Source organism: Clupea harengus, chromosome 1 (assembly GCF_900700415.2).
Source record: "Clupea harengus chromosome 1, Ch_v2.0.2, whole genome shotgun sequence".
Lineage (NCBI taxonomy): Eukaryota > Metazoa > Chordata > Actinopteri > Clupeiformes > Clupeidae > Clupea > Clupea harengus.
In genome coordinates, this window is record NC_045152.1 from 2,784,818 (window position 1) to 2,805,516 (window position 20,699).

Genomic DNA, 20,699 nt, shown 5'->3' on the forward strand with positions numbered 1-20,699 from the left:
TACAGCTATCTCAGAATGGCACAGAGGGCCCGGTGTGGGACTTGCGTGGCATTTTATGCATTGAACTCAAATGACTTGTAAGGCAATGGCCTGTCTCTAGCAGCGTCAAATGTGATTGACGAGGAATCGAGCCGGATACCTAATCACTCCTGATCCCTTCGCCCTCCTCATTTTGTAGTTGACCTTGTTCTCCCCCTCCTTAGATTATGTAATATTGTCTGAACCAAACTATGTTGAACCCAGAAGAACGCACTGGATCAGATAGACAGCATCACCACCATCCTAATCATCTCTTGCCAAAATTCCTGTTTTTTTTTTTTGTTTTTTTTTGTCTTTGTATGTTCAGGGGCATTTTTTTTATCCATTTGTTTCTTTTCTGTTGTGTGTTTGATTTTTTGGGACTTTTGTTCGAGGTTTCTTCCATTGTGTTGATCAAAAGAAAGGGGAAGAAAAGCAGAACAATGAGAAACTGAGACGGAAAAAGAAAAAAAAGAAAAATACTCAAGGCAGCTACTTCAGAGTGACTACTGTAAAATGAATAATGAAATAAAGAGAATGGGGTTTTGTTTTTATGGGCTGTGGAATATGTTCTTCAATTACAAACAGTTATCAATGCGTATTGGGATCTGAATGTGACCAACTGTTGCTTTATATATTTATTTTTTATATATTATATATAAATAAATAAATATATATATATATATATATATATATATATATAATAAAAACGTGTCTTTCTCAGCCAAGGGGTCCTTGGGCTGAAAGAGGTTGAAGACCCCTGTTATATATTATAGCCTTTAGCGGACCAATAAGTAACCTTACATGGAGTAGTCTGAAGTCACCGTGTACTCATAGATGTTATTGTTCAAACTCCATTTATAAGACCTCTCGAGTGATGAGCCTGCCTAGTTGGACCACATGTCCAGTATCTTTTTTTAAAAAAAAAGTGTCTGAGTGCCAATTGTTACGTTAGCAGTAGCGGTAGCTGAGCCAAGGATGAGCTCAAAATGACATTCGCTTAGGTGGAAGTCAGAAAGTATTGATTCAGTTTGGCTCGTTAGCCAGCTCTGCTTTGGGTCAGTGGAAACCCATCAAAATCTCAAATAACAGCAGATTTACAAAATCCTCAGCCTTAACTCCATTAGCATCAGTACATAACTAAGTCAGGTCCATAGAAGAGAAAAAAAAGATGTATATTAAGTGTCCTTATTGCCAAACAACATACAGTAATATAAAAGCCTGTTTCAGTTCAGGGGAAGGTTTCAGCATTCAATTCATAAAACATCAAGATTACTGTGAACATGTATCCAAAAATGTACTGTACACTTAAATGCAGCATTGTTGCCGCCAGATCTTCTAGCTAGCGTGTTCAAGGAGATGTTATCTGATGAAAATATGATTCATGGCACTGGCAGGTCCATCATGAATGACACACCCATGTCTTGCTCAACCATCCGGCTTGAAGTCATGGCGGATACACTCCTTGTTAGACAGGCTATGCAACACCCGCAGCGAAATTCAGGTGAATGCACAGACGGAACAGCCTCGTGGAGTATGGGTAAGGTAAAGACTGTTGGGTTCATTTTAAAAATAGCAAATTGGGCAGTAGAAGTCCTTGGAGAGGTCCTGTTGCAATAACTGATGAGCTGAGGGTCTATTTCTCTGTCCCTTGTCCTAGGCATAACAAGTACGCAGTGGTACACCAGCTAGCTATAGTGGCATCAGGTATGTGAGGCTGTCACATCTGCCCTGACTGATGTGTATGTGGTTTAGTGACCCCTAGTGGTGCCTTTTGTATTCAACCAGTGTGGATCTGGTCAAGGCCACATGCAGTCTCTCGAGTGACAGGTCTGCTAACTGGGTTTCACTCAGCAGTCACAGGAAAACATCTGCTTCCGTTAATATTGTTTCATGATCATGATCTGTGAGTTACAGCCAATGAATAAGTGCACGTGGAATGAATACACTGAACACTATTAAATTATGTCTTCTAGGTGTTTTGAGGACTCAACATCACAGCAGGTGTTTGTCACAGCATTTATTTGTTTGAAAATATCTCACAATTCACAGACATTACAACACATGAACATTCACATGAACAATTATTAAAAATTATAATGTTATAATGTTTATTTCGCCTAAAACCACAATAAATAAAACAGCTCTTACGGACATAGTTTTTGGCAACTCACCACCAACCCGGTCAACAGAGAAACTAGTCCTTGAGCCTTTGTATTCCCCACTATTCTCACCATTTTCAGAGACAACCCCAAACCCCTTTACACTTTAAACACTTTAAAGACAACGTGGAGGAAAACACAAATAAAACAGTGACATCACACAGGAACTCTCTTTTCTAGCAAATGTGTATTTTCCCCACCTCCCCTTCTCGTCAGCGCTCCACAATCAGCAGCCCACTGCAGAACTCCAGAAACCAGTGCATCATTACACACAGTGTATACTCATCACTGGCTTATAATAGCCCAGTTTGTTCTTCTCCAAGTATGTTATGTTTGAGTGTCAATGTCCTAAATCAAGGGGTATTAATGTATTACTACCCGTCATAAAGCCTCCTGACTCTGTTCACCTTCACTGTGTTTGCCATGTTCCAGTAATAAAGCCTCCTGACTCTGTTCACCTTCACTGTGTTTGCCATGTTCCAGTAATAAAGCCTCCTGACTCTGTTCACCTTCACTGTGTTTGCCATGTTCCAGTAATAAAGCCTCCTGACTCTGTTCACCTTCACTGTGTTTGCCATGTTCCAGTATGCAGCTTTCTATCAGCTCACTCTCGCTTGCATTTTCATCCTCGGCCACAAACGGCTCCACTCACCTCGCCCGCTCTAAATATGCTTACTCATTCTTCAGTGCAGCGCTCTCCTTCTCTCGCTCTCCTTCTCTCGCTCTCCTTCTCTCGCTCTCTCGCTCTCTCGCTCTCTCGCTCTCTCGCTCTCTCGCTCTCTCGCTCTCTCTCTCTCTCTCTCTCTCTCTCTCTTTCCTTCTCTCTTCGGTCTGTCTGTCTCTCCCTCTCCCCCTCTCAATGCCCTTCCACCCTCCCACACACACAGATATAAAAACTCCTCTCAGCTTCCGTCCCTCCCACCCTCTCCCATTCAGTCACAGAAATACTCACATTCCCTCATTCCTTCACTCCCACAGTCAGAGTCTAAAAACAGAGCTACCAAGTTAGGCTCGGCTCTCCAATGGCTCACAGCGTCTCTCCTGCGTTCTGGGATAGTAGTTCCTTCATCCTCATGTCCCTCCTCTCCCTCATTCACTATTCCTCTCTCCACTATTCATTCTCTCTTCCACTCTCCCTCTCGCTCATTCATTCATTCTTCCCCGTTCTCCTCTCTTCCTCTCTCTTCCACCTCAGGCACTCACTCAATCTCTTTCCTCACTCCTTTAGTGGTGTCCATCCATCAGCTCATAAGCACTAGTGGGACCTCCTTGTCCCCCGTGCCAAACAGCGGCAGCACCTTCTCCCTGAAGGGGGCCGTGTTGAAGGAGTGCAACTCGCTCCCAGACTTGGCGTTGTAGAAGACCACCTGGCCCTCCTCGCAGTCCAGGTAGACCCCGACCCTACGCAGCCGCCCCGTCACCTTCACCTTGCCCAGAGGAGGAGAAGTGAGCGTGCGCAGGTGGGAGCCACCCCACCAGAGGGCGTAGTAGCCGTTCGAGGGACTCATGTCAAAAAGGCCCTTCCTCTGGGCTGACTCGATAGACACACCCAACTTCCAGTCCTTACTCTCTCCGACGTTCACCTGGAATGTAGAACAGAAAGAACGGGGCGTCAGGACGACTGCAGGGAAGTGTAGTCAGCCCCCACACACATTATGCAAACAAGCCGAGAGACAGGAACTATCCAGTGCACATATCTGGGCAGTGACTCATTTCTCAGGGTCCTCCAAGACATGCCTGCCTGCCTGCCTGCCATGAGGTCCATACATCAGGCCCCAGTCCATTGAATTGACCAAACTATTTTTGATGTTTGTCGTTTATTTCTACATATATAAAAGCATTCTGGGCTTTGTGCTCCGTAAAGCGCCTTGAGACAATTTTATTGTTTCTGGCGCTATATAAATCAAATCGAATTTAATTTAATTTAATTTAATTCTGACCTCCCAGTAGTGTCTGCCCGACTCGAAGCTCTCTTTGGCGAGCACGCAGGACCAGACGTCGAATCGCTGCGTGCTGTTCCTGTAGAACTGCAGCTTCTCGCCTCGCTTCACCTGCTTGCGGTCCTCTGACAGGGTGAGGAAAGGGTACGCGGTCACGGGATTCAGGGACAGGTCCTCTGGGAAGGGCAACCAGGGAGGGCAGGGAGGGCAGTGAGCAACCAGGGAAAGGAGTTACACTCTTCATGGAGTTGAGGTAAAGTTAAAGGTAATAAGGCTGTGGGTTAGGTGGTTAGGTTAGTAAGGGAAACGGTTCTATAGACATTTTTAGTTCTACTCAGGACACATCTTCTGGAAAGAGCCGTCAGGGAGAGGAGTTTGGTTAAAGTTAAAGAAAGAGCCGTCAGGGAGAGGAGTTAGGTTAAAGTTAAAGGTAGCAAGATTGGAGATAAATTGGTTCTGCTTTGGTTCTACTAAAGATCCAGGGTAATGAGGGAGGAGATTTAGGGTACTCTCACTAAAAATGTTCATAATTGGTCAGAAGAGACGTGTGGTCTCAGACTTACCTACATATCCTTTAACCTTCTTGTGCGCTGTAGGAGACAATATGGTCAACCATTTAGATGCAAATACAAACGCAAAGGAGAAACATTCATAACTGGTCTAGTAAATCATTTTGAAGCATTTTAGTAACCAAGTAACCATATACACATGTTTGCTTAAGGCACACATTTAGAAGTGTCATATGGGAACTTTATGATTCATTCTGACTTATTTAAAGAATGAATTCACATTTATATCAGAGCATGATGAAGGAACAACAAACAAGCATACCTGAACTTGGCCTTAGCCTGCGTATGTCTGGAAATAGTACAACACACTTTAGAACACACACGTACAGCAGGGCCACATGGCTGACACAATGACAGAGACCCATATGGACGAATTATTACAGAACTGAGCAGAATTGAAACCAACTGGGGTTTTGTATAAATCAATGTGTGTGTTTGGGGGGGAGGGGTGTATTTGTTCTTACCTTTTAGTGACCAGTCCTTCCTTCCCATTGACCTAACACTCATCATGCTCTCGCTCTCTGGTAGTGAAGAGACTGCAAACACACACACACACACACACACACACACACACACACACACACACACACACACACACACAGGTATGAAATGACCGCATTACACAGTCATGCCGGCCTGTAACCCTCATCATGCCTCTATCAACTTTTTTTAAATTTTTTTTTTTTTACATTTTACCATTCAGTCAGGTGTGTTTGCACCATTCAGTCAGGCGAGTTTGCACCATTCAGTCAGGTGAGTTTTACAGGTGAGCTCTGAGGTGGTAGCTGACTGGGACAGCCCCGTCCCTGATATACGACTCACCCCTGATCTTATAAAGCTCCGCCCCTGCTCTTATACAGCCCCGCCCCTCATCTGATACGGCTCTGCATGATCTCAGGACTTTTATAGTTTCTGAGCTGTCAGCACCTTTCTCCTGCCCAGTGGAACTTCAATTCCATTTTATTAATTCACATAGCGCCATTAACAATAGACATTGTCTCAAAACGCTTCACAAAGCCCAGGACCTTAATCAAACAGAGGGGCTGGAACACACACACACACACACACACACACACACACACACACACACACACACACACACACACCACACACACACACACACACACTCAGACCTCTCACACACACACCTGACTATCTCCTCAGTTCATTCATGCCGCCTTGCAGGCCCAGCCAGAGGGAAGAGGAAGAGTAGGTGTGGCATTGTGGGTAGTGTGTGCAGACTGGCCCTCATATTTCACAGTGACTCAGCAGTTTCTCAACTGTCTGAACTACTGAAGCCGCTGCAGCTCCTCATGGCTCACTGTCCTCAGACACCCTATTTCTCTCTCTCTCTCTCTCACACACACACACACACACACACACACCTAGCACATACACATAGGCGCGCACACACACACACACACACACACACACACCTTATACATACTCATACAACTAGCACATACACATAGGCGCACACACACACACACACACACACACACACACACACACACACACACACACACACCTTATACATACTCATACAACTAGCACATACACATAGGCACACACACACACACACACACACCTCAGCATTGTATGTTTCATGCCATCTGTATGTTCTTATCTCCATCGCAGGCATGAGAGTTGAGCTGACCATAATTCCAGACTCTATTATTTTGCCGGAGTAATAATTGCTGAATGGATTAGGTATGTCTGATCACGCCTGAACTCGCCCTACGTGCTGCACTGCACGTCATTAAAACTCCACAAGACAGATGGCAGCACTGATCAGCAGTGACAGATGCTCCATCTGAGGCACCACGGAAAGCGGCCTGCTTGAACAGACCAGATGAGGGGCCTGATTAGGGCCAGCTCTGGCCCAGCTCTGTCTGCCATCTCCCACCTGTTCGCTGCCATCACACTGTGTGAAATGTTTCCACACCATCAACGTGAATCATTCTAGAGTAGAGCCATTACATTTAAAAGCCTCTTAGCAAGGCAAACTATTGCTCCATTTAAAAAAAAGGGGCTATGTTATTGAAGTTTGTGTGTGGAAGTCATCAGTTTGTCTGAAATGGATAATGATAACGTTCACTGCCCATAATCACGGCCATAATCCCAATAACAGGTTTGAATAAAAACACCTCCTGTGTGTTGGGTGGTAATTACATGCGTTTGACTAACGGGAATTGTGACGCGTCGCTATTTCTGTCACCATGGCACCCCCGCCACCACGGTCGCCACGACAACAGGGACTCACCAGATTGGCGGTAGCGCACCTCTCCGCCGCGGATGTCTTCCAGCCGGTCCTGGACCTCCCTGAGGGAGGCCTTCACGTCGTCCAGGGAGAAGCGCAGCTCCAGGTCCACCTCGGGCTCCTCCCGGCCCTGGTTCAGCTCGGCCTGCAGGGGGGTGCCCACCTCCTCAAAGCTCTGCAGGGGTCAGGGGTCAGGCAGAACCGGCTCAGGAACCTTTACTTTACTGTAGTTCACTGTAGTTATGTTTACATTTTGTTTACTGTAGTTATGTTTACATTTTGTCAGAGCAATCAGGTGGTGGAAGCCATGTCTTTAAAACGTTCTCTTGGATAAATAGTAATTGGATTCATATTTTGCATGAAAGAAGACCTAGTATGTATATGGTTCATTAAGTCTACAGATGGATGAGTCTACAGTGGTGCACTAGCAGAGAAAAACGATTGGGTCAGAATAGGGAGCTGTGGTATAGGGTGCGTGCGTGCGTGCGTGCGTGCGTGTGTGTGTGTGTGTGTGTGTGTGTGTGTGTGTGTGTGTGTGTGTGGTGTGTGTGTGTGTGTGTGTGTGTGTGTGTGTGTGTGTGTGTGTGTGTGTGTGTGTGTGTGTGCGCGTGCGCGTGCGCGTGCGTGTGTGTCTCACCTGCAGGAAACCAATGTGGTCATCAGAGGTGGCCTGTTGTTCCAGCCTCGCTCTCACTTCCTGCATCCTGCTCAGCTCAGCCTCCTGTCGCGACACTATTTCCTCCCCCCGTCCAATCACAGAGGCCTGCTTCTCCTGTATCCGGCCAACCAGCTCCCGGCGAATCCGATCCACAGAGCGTATCACCTCCCCCAGCAGTTGCTCTAGCTGGGCTTGCTCTGCCCTGGCATAGTTCTGCAGGGGTCAAAGGTCACATCCAACACAAGCGGTCTGAATAGTTTCATGAACGAGGTCGCAATCTGCACTTCCAGCACACTAGGTAGTCTGTGTGGAGTTTCTGCATGACAGTGGATGAGCACTGGGCGCGCGCGTGTGTGTGTGTGTGTGTGTATGTGTGTGTGTGTGTGTGACAGTGGATGAGCACTAGGTGTGCGTGCGTGCGTGCGTGCGTGCGTGCGTGCGTGCGTGCGTGCGTGCGTGCGTGCGTGCGTGCGTGCGTGCGTGCGTGCGTGCGTGCGTGCGACAGTGGATGAGCACTGGGCGCGCGTGTGTGTGTGTGTGTGTGTGTGTGTGTGTGTGTGTGTGTGTGACAGTGGATGAGCACTGGGCCTCCTCATCGGTGTTTCCCCCACACACCTGAGTGCCTTTGGTACTCCAGCGTCCCTGTGAGGACCTGGCTAATCTCACTAAAGCCAGTTATTCTATGCATTCATTTTATTATAATACTAACTCAGTATTCCCAATATTTCGACTATTCCTAATGTTTTGAGAGTATTCCCAGTACTCCAAAAAATCCCCTGATTGATATGTTGGATCAGATGCCAGTCTCTTACAAACAGATGATTTTTCTTTATGTATTGTGTTTCCTTGAGTTAACAAGTGGCCTTTTGATCGGACATGATGTCTACCTTCACCGTTTGCATCCTCCCTCTCATGTCAGCCAAGTTGAGGCTCTTCCTGTCGATGCTGGTCTGGATGTCCAGCTCCGTCTTACTCAGGAGTTTCTGTGAGACAGCAGGGAAGAAAGAGGAAATCGTGGGCGACAGTGGTACAGGAGGTAGAGAAGTCGTTTAGTAATCAGAAGGTTGCTAGTTCGAGTCCCTGTCGAAGCGTCCTTGAGCAAGACACTGAACCCCTAATTGCTCCTGATGTGCAGTGTGCCATCAGTGTAAATGTAAAATGTGTATACATCGTAAGTCGCTTTGGATAAAAGCGTCTGCTAAATGACTAAATGTAAATGTAAATCAACAACCCACACAATCAAGTCTCTGTATGACGGCATTGCACTAGCATTATACTTTACTTTTTTTAACTATTTTTATTTACTAAATCATTTTAACATCCTTCACATTGTTGTATTTTTTTTTTGTCTAGATCTTTCTTCTGTATGGTATGACAAGCTTTTGCTTCATGTGACGCACTACCAACTGGATTGTAGACGTGAGTGTAGACTTGAGCCTGGACTTCTATTTCTACTGTATTCAATTCTTGCGTCTGCACTGCTGTTTTCATCATAACAGACGTTACACACGAAGGCCCTTTTCTTATGGGAGAACAAAGACGTCACACAGATGCGTGTGTATCAGTAACTTCATGCCCTGCCCTGGAGAGAATTTTGTGTAGTCAGTGAAGACAAAGTGTAGCCATTCTTCCATGGCAACGAGTCTTTCAGAACCATGGAAGCCTCCAGGAAGTAGACGTATTGACATTTCCATGACAACATGTGACTGACACAGCCTCGGGGAGTAGTGGGGTAGGATGCATCTGATGATATTGTTGGTCAGGTTTAACTTCTGAAATATGTACTGCACATTCCACAAAGGCCTGAACCCATTTCATCAAAGAAGAAGCCCGATTTGGGGGCATGACTGAACTAGGTCACCACCAACTCAACCCCACCCAAGCTTTGTTTTGTGGGTGTTTATCTAATGCGGGATGGCAAAGTGGAAGAATGTTTGACGGGAACATTTTCAAAGCTCATAGCGAGGAGTTATTGTCTAAACCCTGTCCATCACAGAATGTCCACACCTCACATCACAGGTCACAGGTCACATCGAATTCATCATCACAGGAACATGTGATGGGATCTGGGTAAACATGTGATTTTGGGAGAGCTCCCTCAGAGATAAGGTAACGGAGGAAACGGCTGATAACCGCCAACTCAGGATCCCATCTGGCCCGTATTAATCCTGGTGTGGATTCAAAGGATCCGGGCCAGAACTGGACCAGAACTGGACCAGAACTGGACCGGACCTTGGATCACAGTGGCCTGCTACCTGTGTGTGCAATGGACGAATGTGTGCCAGGTGAACACAGTAACCTTCTGTCATGTGAAAGCTGCAAGCAGGTCCCAGTTACTCAAAGCTCACGTGAGGCTGCTAGGTACATTTCATACAAAATGCCGGTGGGACATTTTTATGCTAATGTTTTCCAACAGGTCTCAGTTTCTCAAAGCTCAAGTTCGTGTTAAGATATCAGATCTGTTAGGAAACAGGATTTCCTAACAGCTCCGAGAAGAATGTCTGTTATGGCTTGGTGCTTCAACAAAAGCCTATGGCCACTTTTCGTGTAAATCTATTCTCATTTCAAGGGCTTGTTTCTTATATACAGTATGTAATGGGTCAAGGGGCAAACTAACTTAAAAAAAAAAAAAAAAACCAGTCACGCTTCCTCGATCTTCTGCCGTTTTAAAATTGAATCTCATGGTTGTGATCCTGAGACTGACTCCTAGGGCAGAAATCATGTTTCTTTCATTCAGATTAGAGAAAAGATGGAGATGACCGTGAGGGTGACAGTAGTATCCGAGAATGAAAACTAAAAACACAGGTTTGCCGCGTGCTGACCGGAGGCTATTTTTGTCTATGACATTTCAGCGATTTCTTCATTTGTTTACGCCGGAGTTTAGCCCCGCCCGTCCGACACTTTGGAATCTCTTCTGCGATGGAAAACTACTTCGTCAGAATGATAAGGAGAGTCTTGGTGTGGGAAGATATGCAAACGCCAAATTCCTCAGCGAATAATGTGGTCATGCAGCGTACCGTTCATAGCAGCATTACTATAACCTTTTGTGCTGTAGACATGAGGATAGTCACAGTCCACCTCAATGCAGAATACCCACACACACACACACCTCCACCTTGTTCTTATCTCTCTCTATCCCTCACACCCACACACACACACCTCCACCTTGTTCTTATCTCTCTCTATCCCTCACACCCCACACACACACACACACACACACACACACACAAACCTCCACCTTGTTCTTATCTCTCTCTATCCCTCACACCCCACCCACCCACACACACACACACACTTAGAGGTCCACACATATATACATTTAGAGAGACAGATACACACGCACACACAAGCACACGCGCACACACATGCGCCACCTTGTTCATATTTCTCTTTCTCTCTCTCACACGTACACTCACTCACACACTCCGACATGCTTCATTGGTTTGCATGGACATTACTCTGTCTTTTGTGCCTCGCTCGCTCTCTCACTCACTGTCACACACACACACACACACACACCTGTTTGGTGATCCTCTCGGTCTGCACAGACACGGTGCTGTGTGTGCGGTGTGTCTCGAGCACGCAGACGGAGCAGATGCAGGTCTGGTCGGTGCGGCAGTACACCTCCAGCAGCCTGCCGTGGGTGGGGCAGGTGCGCCCCTGCTGGGCCTCCCCGGGGTCCCGGAGCTGGTGGCCGCGGTAGAAGGGCATGTCGCGGTGCGCCTGCACGTGCTCCTCGCAGTAGGACGCCATGCACGTCATGCAGCTGCTCACGGCGCGCTGCTTCTTGCCCGGGCACACGTCGCACATGACCACTTTGCCCTTCGCCACGTCGATGTCGTCGTAGAGGGCCGACGTCTCCGCGGCGACAGCGCCGCCCGCTCTGCTGCGGGGTTTGGGCGTCGGCGTCTTCGACGAGGCCGGGTCGGAGGCGTCGGGGTAGCCGTCGTACTGGGCCACCTTGTACGTGTTGGTGATGGCGGACAGCACGCGGTTGATGCTGAGCTTGGGCCGCTCCTGGAAGACGCGCTTGCACAGCGGGCACGAGCACACCTCGGTGGAGGCCCAGTAGCCGCCGATGCAGGCCTGGCAGTAGTTGTGGCCGCAGGGTGTGGTGACCGGGTCGCACAGCAGGTCCAGGCAGATGGAGCAGGTCACCTCGGCCTCGGAGAACGCGTCGGGCGACATAGCAAACTGAGCCATCTTCAGCAGCGGGGCGGGGGGGGGGGGGAAGGGGGCAGAGTAGGAACAGCCTGCAACACACACATAAAATATACACACTTTACACAAAGGAGTACAGACACATAAAATATAACGCTCAAAGGCCACTGCTGCATAATCTACTAAGGTAATACTAAGAAACCGCCGATGATGGTTCTATTTTACAACTCTCACTAGGGTTCTTTGGCTTATCCCATTCATGACTTATTAACTGGTACTACTTTTACTGGTTACGCCCATGCGGTGCATTTTTCCATGCGGTGAAGTTCAATTCAAGTTCAAGAGTGTATCCATTAGTGCCCCCAGTTCCTAAACACACAGACAGACAGAGAGACAGAGACAGAGACAGAGACAGTGACAGAGACAGAGACAGAGACAGAGACAGAGAGAGACAGAGACAGAGACAGAGACAGAGAGAGAGAGAGAGAGAGAGACAGAGACAGAGACAGAGACAGAGACAGAGAGACAGAGACAGAGAGAGAGACAGAGACAGAGAGGGAGGGAGAGACAGAGAGAGAGAGACAGAGACAGGGACAGAGAGAGAGACAGAGACAGAGACAGAGACAGAGACAGTGACAGTGACAGTGACAGTGACAGAAACAGAAACAGAGACAGAGACAGAGAGAGAGACAGAGACAGAGAGAGAGACAGAGAGAGATCTTCTTGGAAAATAACTGGGCTATGAAAGCTCACTTTATAGTCTACTGAAATGGCATCTTAAATCCAGCTCTTTACTGACCCTTAGTACTATAATCACATCCCCCTCCCTGAACACATTCTCCCAGTCCCCTCAGGACAGTTCCATTCTCTCCCTGAACACAACCACTGCAAACGTTCAGTCAAAACTGTGCTTGCTCTAAGGGGGTTCAGGCATTGGGCTCTGTAAAGCACCTTGAGACAATGTGATTGTTTTGGCGCTATAAAAATAGAATTGAATTGAGCTGAATTGAAATGTGCAGCACTGACAGACAGAAAACACCCAACACATTCAGTGCTTTTGCGTTTTGAGGCCATGCTCATAAATAGTTCATATTCATCTTAATTGCTCATATTCACATTTGGGTGCGATGCATACCCATCATGAATGCGAGTAAGTATTTGTAATCATGCTTCTTTCATTCACCACATCTCCCTGCACTCCTTGTGCAATTAGCTTAAGAAATGCATCACGGTGATGTGTTCCTCCTTCAAGTTCAGACTAAGCTGAAGCATTGCTATAAAAACTACATATTAATTAAACAGGATCATCTTGTTATAAAAACTACATATTTATTAAACAGGATCATCTTGCTATAAAAACTACATATTTATTAAACAGGATCTTCTTGCTATAAAAACTACATATTTATTAAACAGGATCGTCTTGCTATAAAAACTACATATTAATTAAACAGGATCATCTTGCTATAAAAACTACATTTTAATTAAACAGGATAATCTTGCCATCTGTCGACTCCTGTTCATTTTGAGCAAGCCACTTCAAACACACACACAAACACACACAAACAAACACTGCATTATGACACTACTGTCTGAGGGGTGGGGTGTGAAGCAGCTTGCACACTGCCCCGACAAACGCCAACATTCTCCAATGCCAACAAACACCAACAGTCGGGTCAGTGTGCGCCGGCAGTTGGTGTTAGTTGGAGAATGTTGGCGTTTGTTGAGGGCAGTGTGCAAGCTGCTTGAGGAGCAAAACAGAATCAAATCTGTGCCGATACAGGCCGAGGAAAGAGCCCAATAAGTGTAGGCTAAGGACCACTCCAGTAACCGACAAACAAAATAAGAATGCCCATGACTGACGGATTTACCCCAAGGCGACGGTTTGATTCAAAACCAAACAACATTCCAAGCAGCTTCCCTGTCCAGACACAGATTCAAATTGTTGATATTTGATACATACTCCTGATTTACTTAACCCCCACCTCCTTGACTCAAGTGCCTTCCTTCCTATTACACATGACCACACTTTCTCAAATAGGTATATGGGTAACATCCAAACAAGGCCAAATGTAGCAAAAACCACAGCCAAACTGCCATTGCTCAAGCAGACCGCAAGAAAGCTTCCACAGCAGCCCAGTACTGAGGGCAACGGCTAGACAGCCCTGATCTGTGCCCTGACAGCCACCAGTCCCTTACAGCACAAACGCAGTGTCACATGGGTGACTATTTGCACACATTGTTTGTTAGATTTTTTTTTTACAATATTTGCATATCTGTTTTTGGAGCAAACTCAATTCTTGTCTGTTCTGAAGGACAATCCTGAGCAGTGCAGTAACTGGAAAGGTTTGTTGACAACAGCAAGTCTATAGTTAGTTAATAGAGTAATTTGCACTGCCTTACCTGTGTTGAGGAAGTTGTGGGCGGAGGTTTTTAAAGGACACAAACTGCCACCAAACTGAAACACAGCTCTCACTGTGCACAGGACTAAAGTGTACTAGTGTGCTAGTTTGTCTCTTTAGCTGGCCTGCTGGCACACTGACATGAACTGAAACATGCTGAGAGTTCAGTGTTGGGCTCTCATTCGCCACCCCTAGGCTGTGTGTCAGTCCACCACACCTGGGCCCAATCATCACCAATCCCAATGAGCAGAGGAAGGCCTCATGCAAGCCCCTGCAACACTGAACACAACCTGCAGGCATGCAGCAAGCAGCCTTGCTCTGTGTGAGGGCTGGGAATCTTTTCTGACACCTTAAAAGCTGGGTTTCTATCTCTGTGCTGAAAAGGGGTTCTTAATTATATCACAGCAGTGAAGCTGCCGGTGTTCAACTTCCTTCTTCTTCGGAGGAGGAATGTTTTTTCAGGGCCGCAAAAAAAAAAAAGATGACCTCAATTTTTAGAAGGCGAGCTCGTTTAGAGTAACATGTTGTTTATTCAGCTGCAGCGTGCTCTGACACAAAAGGGCTTTCATTGAAAATGCCCGGATCTGTACCAGGATGAAGAAATTTTGCATGATGAGACACCTGTTCCGTTTTAGAAAACAAACAAACAATGCGCTGTACAAAGGCACATATTAAAAGAAGTATCAAATGGACAAATTGACCCAGAAGCAAAGAAATAAATCAAGGAACGCTGCCTACACCTTTGTACATCTTTTGTTCTGCTTCCTTCTTAAACTGGCATTAACTGAAACTTTATGTGGGCATCACTAAGAGGATATTTGTCAAAACAGACTTTGGATGATCAACTTTATGTAATCAAATGTCTCTAACATGGCTCCCTTACAAACAAGGTTGAAACCTTCCCCTTGTAACCTTTTTGAAAGAAAATCAAATCTAAGGCATGTCATCAACTTTTTTTAACAAGTTGTAGAATGTCGTCGGTCCGGTCTGAACACTTCAGGTACCACCACATTCCATGTCAGAGGTGTGTGCTTTTTTTTCCCCACACAAGGAGTACTTGTTGTTGTTCACCAATGCCCTTATGGGAAATGTCTGACTTGTACACAAAGAAGGAAAAATTCCCCTCATCATCTCTTTTCTGTTCCTCTATTCACAACTGATGACTCACGCAAAGGCAGTCTTCTATGATATTTGGGTCAAGGGTTGACTGTATATATTTGTATACATGCCCTCCTTTAGAAGTGGAATAAGAGAAATATAATATAATATAATATACGCATGTCTCCCTCTAATTCAATTCAATTACATTCAATTGTATTTATATAGGACCAAAACAATCAAATTGTCTCAAGGCGCTTTACAGACCCCAGTGCCTGAAGGTTCTTCTAATGTTATTATCCTCTTCAGGAGCATGATATATAGTATATATAGTATAGTATATATATATATATATATATATATATATATTGGCATGTCTTCTCATATCGTGTGTTTGCTGTTTCATAGTATAGGCAATGTTTTGTGTTTGTTATTTACAGATGTGCTTATTTTCCTATGCGCTTTAGCTTTGTGACTTAGGTGTATGACTTAGAAATCCTGACAGATCAGACACACACACACACACACACACACACACACACACACACACACACACACACACACACACAGAGGCACTAGATGTATGCATCAAGAGAATGTCTACACACTGATATCCTTGCCTTGGTTTTTTGGCATTAGAATCTCTCGTCAGACCAAGGGCTCATCAATAAAATAATTTCTATAAGGGCCATTGTCATCTACTACCTATGATCAATTAAAATGAGGTGCACTCAACTTGGTGGGCTGCACACTATCAGATTACTTCTAAATCCAGGTCAAAGGTCACCCAAAGCCAACTGCACTCTGAGGCTTTCTGACTGCTTTTGCTCTGGAAACCCTTCGACTGCGGACTTTAAGCCTGTGCATAGCTTGCCATCCTGTGGGGTGTCACGTAAACGTGAAGACAGATTTTCTTCCTGAGCAAAAGCACTCATTTGCAAGATTGTTCATCACGGGCAGGACCATAGAGGAGGATTAACACTATCTTATTTAAATGACAAATGGGATGTGGGAAATATCCGTTCTGTAAGGCAGCCGAATACACCACATTTACATGCATTCAGCATTTTTATGTGGAAATGTGCAATAAAGATCCTCTCTCCCCATCACCATGTCAACACAGTGCGTGCTTTAATGGCTTTGAACCACGGACGTCAGGCTCCTATGAGGCGATCATCATAGCCGCCATAAAAAAAAGCCCCAGCACTCAGCAAAGACTGCTCCCACCCCATCAGCACTGAGCACCATCTTGTGCAGTTTGCCAAGTCCACTCCGGCCTCCGAGCTCCGAGCTCCGAGCTCCGAGCTCAGGGGCTGACGGCTGTTTTGTGGTCAGATCAGTTTTCTAAGCAGTTCGTCAATCCTCCACAGAAACCCCATCGGGAGCTGTTACAGGCATACTGTACCACACACACCTGAAACATTAGACTTGCTGCAGCTGGATAAAGATTTGCACAGAGAGCCTTAAGATGCCCTTTAAAGTTTAAAAACAGCTACTGAATGTTACCATGTCATGCAAAGCTTTACCATGCTACATTATACTACATGTAGGTCTATATAATACAAGATGACATTTTGTCACAGTGCTGTGCTGTGCATTTGTCAGCATTTAGTAACCAAATACATACCATCTTTCACACTCATTTCCAGCCTATGCCTGATATATATAAAGCCATTCTTTGTGTGTGTTTGACCAATCAGAGGCCTGACCTCTGTAGGTTTCCATTTGTGGTGGTAAACCTGACCACACTGAGAACGGATCAGTAGATCTTCATCAGTTTCAGTGTTTTGATAACATTCTTCAACTCTAAAGGTTACAAATAGCTCCTTTCTGTTTGACCATCACAATGCCTTCCCTGCACACGTGGGGTATGTTGTGTGTGGAGAATCTCTTTAAATGTCAAGCATGTCAGTGAAGCAGCTTCTGGAGTAAATCTCCTTTTGGAAGCCTCTGCTCTGAACACAGCACCACGGACTGACCCAGATGAAAGTTATACACACAGTATATGCTGAGCTTTACTGAGCTGCCACCGCAGAAATACAGCACAAAAGAGGAAATACTTCCTGTGCACATTTTACATTTTGGTGACTTGAATGCATACGTAAACTACATTCATAGGGACAAACGAGATGTGTGTCTAAACCATGTCTAAGATTGGATTGTTTCTTGTTTGACTGAAACTACCTAAAGACTACATTCATAGGGACAAACGAGATGTGTTTCTAAACCATGCCTAAGAAGGTATTGTTTCTTGATTGACTGAAACTAACTAAAGGCCGTATGCATTGTGCCACACCCTTCACGGTTTCTACCTTTCTAATACACAGCTGCCAGTTAACAGCCCACTGGTGGATAGGAGAGAAGTATGTGTATGTCCAGTGGGGCTATCAAACACAAACTCTAATTATCTCTATCGCCCCAGAGGTGTACCCCTGAAAACAGAACTGTGTGACCTCCTTATCTACACAAAAGTGAAAAAGTCTACATACACGTTACACCTCCAATGGTGATAGAGAAATATAATATAATATAATATAACATAACATTATATAATATAATATTAAAAACAACAACATAGCCACACGTGTTGCATAATTTCAGAAAGCCACTTACTAAATAGGTGTTTTGACATTTCACCACACAAAATCTTTGCCATAATTCCCCTCAGCATAGGCTCAACGGTCCAGTGTTTTTCCAGCACCTACAGCAGCATCTCTCAGGATGCTATGCTAACCCCTGAGCACAACATGCAAAGTCCTTATCTGATGTTGCCATGTGCTTATAGGAACATTTGTTTAAAGTTTTATCTGGTATCACATCACATGACTGAAGTAATACTCTACAACAAGACACTCTTCACTATACAATTTCCAGTATTGATATTGTTGAGTAGATGTTCTTTCACCATTCCCTATGCCTTGCAATAAAACGACTGGATTCATGTTGAATAGAGGACGGGGTTTTCAACCCAGCTGTGTATTTTGCTACACTGGTCACACAAGTCATGCATGGGCTACAGCGAACTACAGAACACCAGCTAGTAAAACCAAAAAACCAATATGCTCGTTTAACCCTCTACCACACAGAGCACATGCAGTAACAAGCCATAGACCGGCCGTCACAGTTCAGTCAAACAATTATGCACCACCAAATGTATCGGTTTAGCACCACTTCTGTGGCCATTCAGGTGAAGCTGCCTGACATTTTGACAAGCCAGAGAGTACTTAACATTCTTCTGCTCTGTAGTATCACATTAGTCGACATTTCTGCCACAGTAAATTAGCAAAAACCCACTCCATACCTCTTGATTTTGTGAGTCCTGATCGCCTTCCTCTTTGGTTTTGTACTCTGTTCTCTGACGAGTTGGTTCACCCTTTCTCTCTTTCTCTCTCTCTTTCTCTTTCTCCCTCTTAATGCAGTGTCTTGGTATCTCAGTGGCTTCCGAGTTATCCTGCTTCACTGGTTTGCATGCATGCAAAAGTGTGTTTGTGTGTGTGTGTGTGTGTGTGTGTGTGTGGCAAACAGACTGGCGTGGGGAGACCAGGTATGGCCACTGGATGGAAAGCTGTCGGGTGAGTTTGTCAGGTTACATGTAGTAACATGACCTGTTTTGTCATTAGCCTGCTCATTACTGCAGTGTCAGGGCCCAGCCCTTCACCACTCTCTCCACTGCTTTGATTTTCCGGCAGTACGTGTAGTACGTGGTTTAGTGACAAACCTGGGTAAGTAAATGGTAAACCCCTAAATAGAAAAAAACGTACGGCTTCATTCTCTTAGCAAAACAAAGCCATGTGGGTCTTCTTTTAGGAGGTTTACCACTTACTCTGAGGTAACTTAGCCAGGTTTGTCACTAAACCATATACTTGGAATAACCCCCTGAATCGTCCTGAGATAATGTTTGCTGTCTGCTATAGGCACACATCAACCTAGAGCTAGGCAACAAGGGTGTGGCAACATCAATGTAATTGCCATCTCACTATCTACCTATAGATATGATGTACTTCCTAAAAGCAGCAACCAAGCTTTAATAATGAGATTAATCATCTACCATTAGGTGGTGATGCCCAAGCCCTACTCTTTGCTTTGTCATTTCATGAAAGAGAGAGGGTGTGTTTTTGTCACCTCGAAGTGTTGGTGGAGGCATCTACCCTCAGAAGAGGAAACAGGTTGGGGATCACTGCTTTTCCCCAGTCACCGATGCCGTTACGCAACAAACGCCAGCAAAGCCTGGCATCTGCTGCGGATGGCGAGGCGAACAGCACGCCGCCGGCACAGCCAGCGTGACTGACAGGGAAAGGGACAGCCGGTGGGAGGCGCGGAGAGATTCTTTTTAGGCTTCTTTTCTTTCTTTTTTTTTTTTACAGGAAAACGCCGACAGGAGGAGGCAACCGGAAGCCAGGTGACCCAGACAGTCGATTGTTTTACGAGTCTATAGAAACAGCCCGTGCGAAGCGCAGAGGAAGAGGTTTACATCCAGTTTAGTGTCAGGAACAAACTTTTTGTTGTTAAATGTATGAAAATGTTTGATTAACATGTTGATGATTATCATGACAATAAAGGTATTAACTCTTCACTGTGACATGATATCACTGTGACATGATATACCTCAAAGACTATACATTATTAGGCTTAATTTGGGGTTGTTTTCCGTGTCTACAATTATACAGGTGTAGGCTACCTTACATAAGGTACCTTGTCAATAAGGACATGACATTTTCACAGGTTTACAGGTTGAGTGCTGAGTGTCTTGCCTCTGTGAGTGATTATGACGTTAGGAAACGCATTAGTGTCGTGAAGCATAATAATGATGTTGCCACAAAACCTGGGTGTGTAGCCTACAGGTAATTCTCTTCACAATGCTCCTCAGACCCCACCCATCCCACTACAACCAGCACAGGAGACCTGAGGTAGAACCCCTTCACCTGCTTACATCACTAAAGCATCATCAGAACTCTATAATGGCCACGAGTGACATGTGACTAAGCAGAGGTAAACTGCAATCAAGATAAGATGCTAAAATAAGCGTATAGTAGAGGCCATGCTAACTACCAGCAGCATTTGAAGAAATATTCAGAGTTCAAAATAACATGTTAAACTTGAGTTGACTTCAGAAATAATAATTCAACATACAATCAATTCGCAGCCTTGGCTAAAAATAGCACGCAAATGTCACAGTCTCTGTCCCACACAAACATAAATTCATCCTCTAGCGTCTTCTTATAATTAACCGAATCGTGTGTGTATGTCTGTGTGTGTATCACCCATCCTATTTAAAGCTGTAAAGGACTCAGCACAAGGATTCTGACAGCGTAGTCTGATGAAGTCATCAGAGCCTTGACGGTGTCTCACCCCACTCCTGCCTGTTGCACCCGTTTGCCTGACATTAATTAAGGATTATGAGAACGCTTTAACGCTGCAGACGGGTCTCACT

The 20,699-nt window shown here is 45.3% G+C and overlaps 1 protein-coding gene across 2 annotated transcripts; it reads right to left on the bottom strand.

Moving 5' to 3' along the window:
* Positions 1-3,032: 3,032 nt before the first annotated feature.
* Positions 3,033-18,661, bottom strand: LOC105913028 (E3 ubiquitin-protein ligase TRIM39). Of its 2 annotated transcripts, none has more exons than XM_031564394.2 (10): positions 18,570-18,661; positions 11,127-11,860; positions 8,495-8,590; positions 7,587-7,820; positions 6,953-7,124; positions 5,154-5,225; positions 4,952-4,978; positions 4,684-4,710; positions 4,121-4,296; positions 3,033-3,763 (listed from the first exon to the last, which is right to left on the bottom strand). In XM_031564394.2, exons 2-10 carry the CDS (start codon positions 11,808-11,810, stop codon positions 3,422-3,424), a joined length of 1,830 nt encoding a protein of 609 aa, XP_031420254.1. In that variant the 5' UTR covers positions 11,811-11,860; positions 18,570-18,661; the 3' UTR covers positions 3,033-3,421. The 2 variants fall into 2 exon arrangements, with proteins under 2 accessions (XP_031420254.1, XP_031420248.1); XM_031564388.2 differs by lacking the exon at positions 18,570-18,661 and adding an exon at positions 14,172-14,251.
* Positions 18,662-20,699: the final 2,038 nt, after the last annotated feature.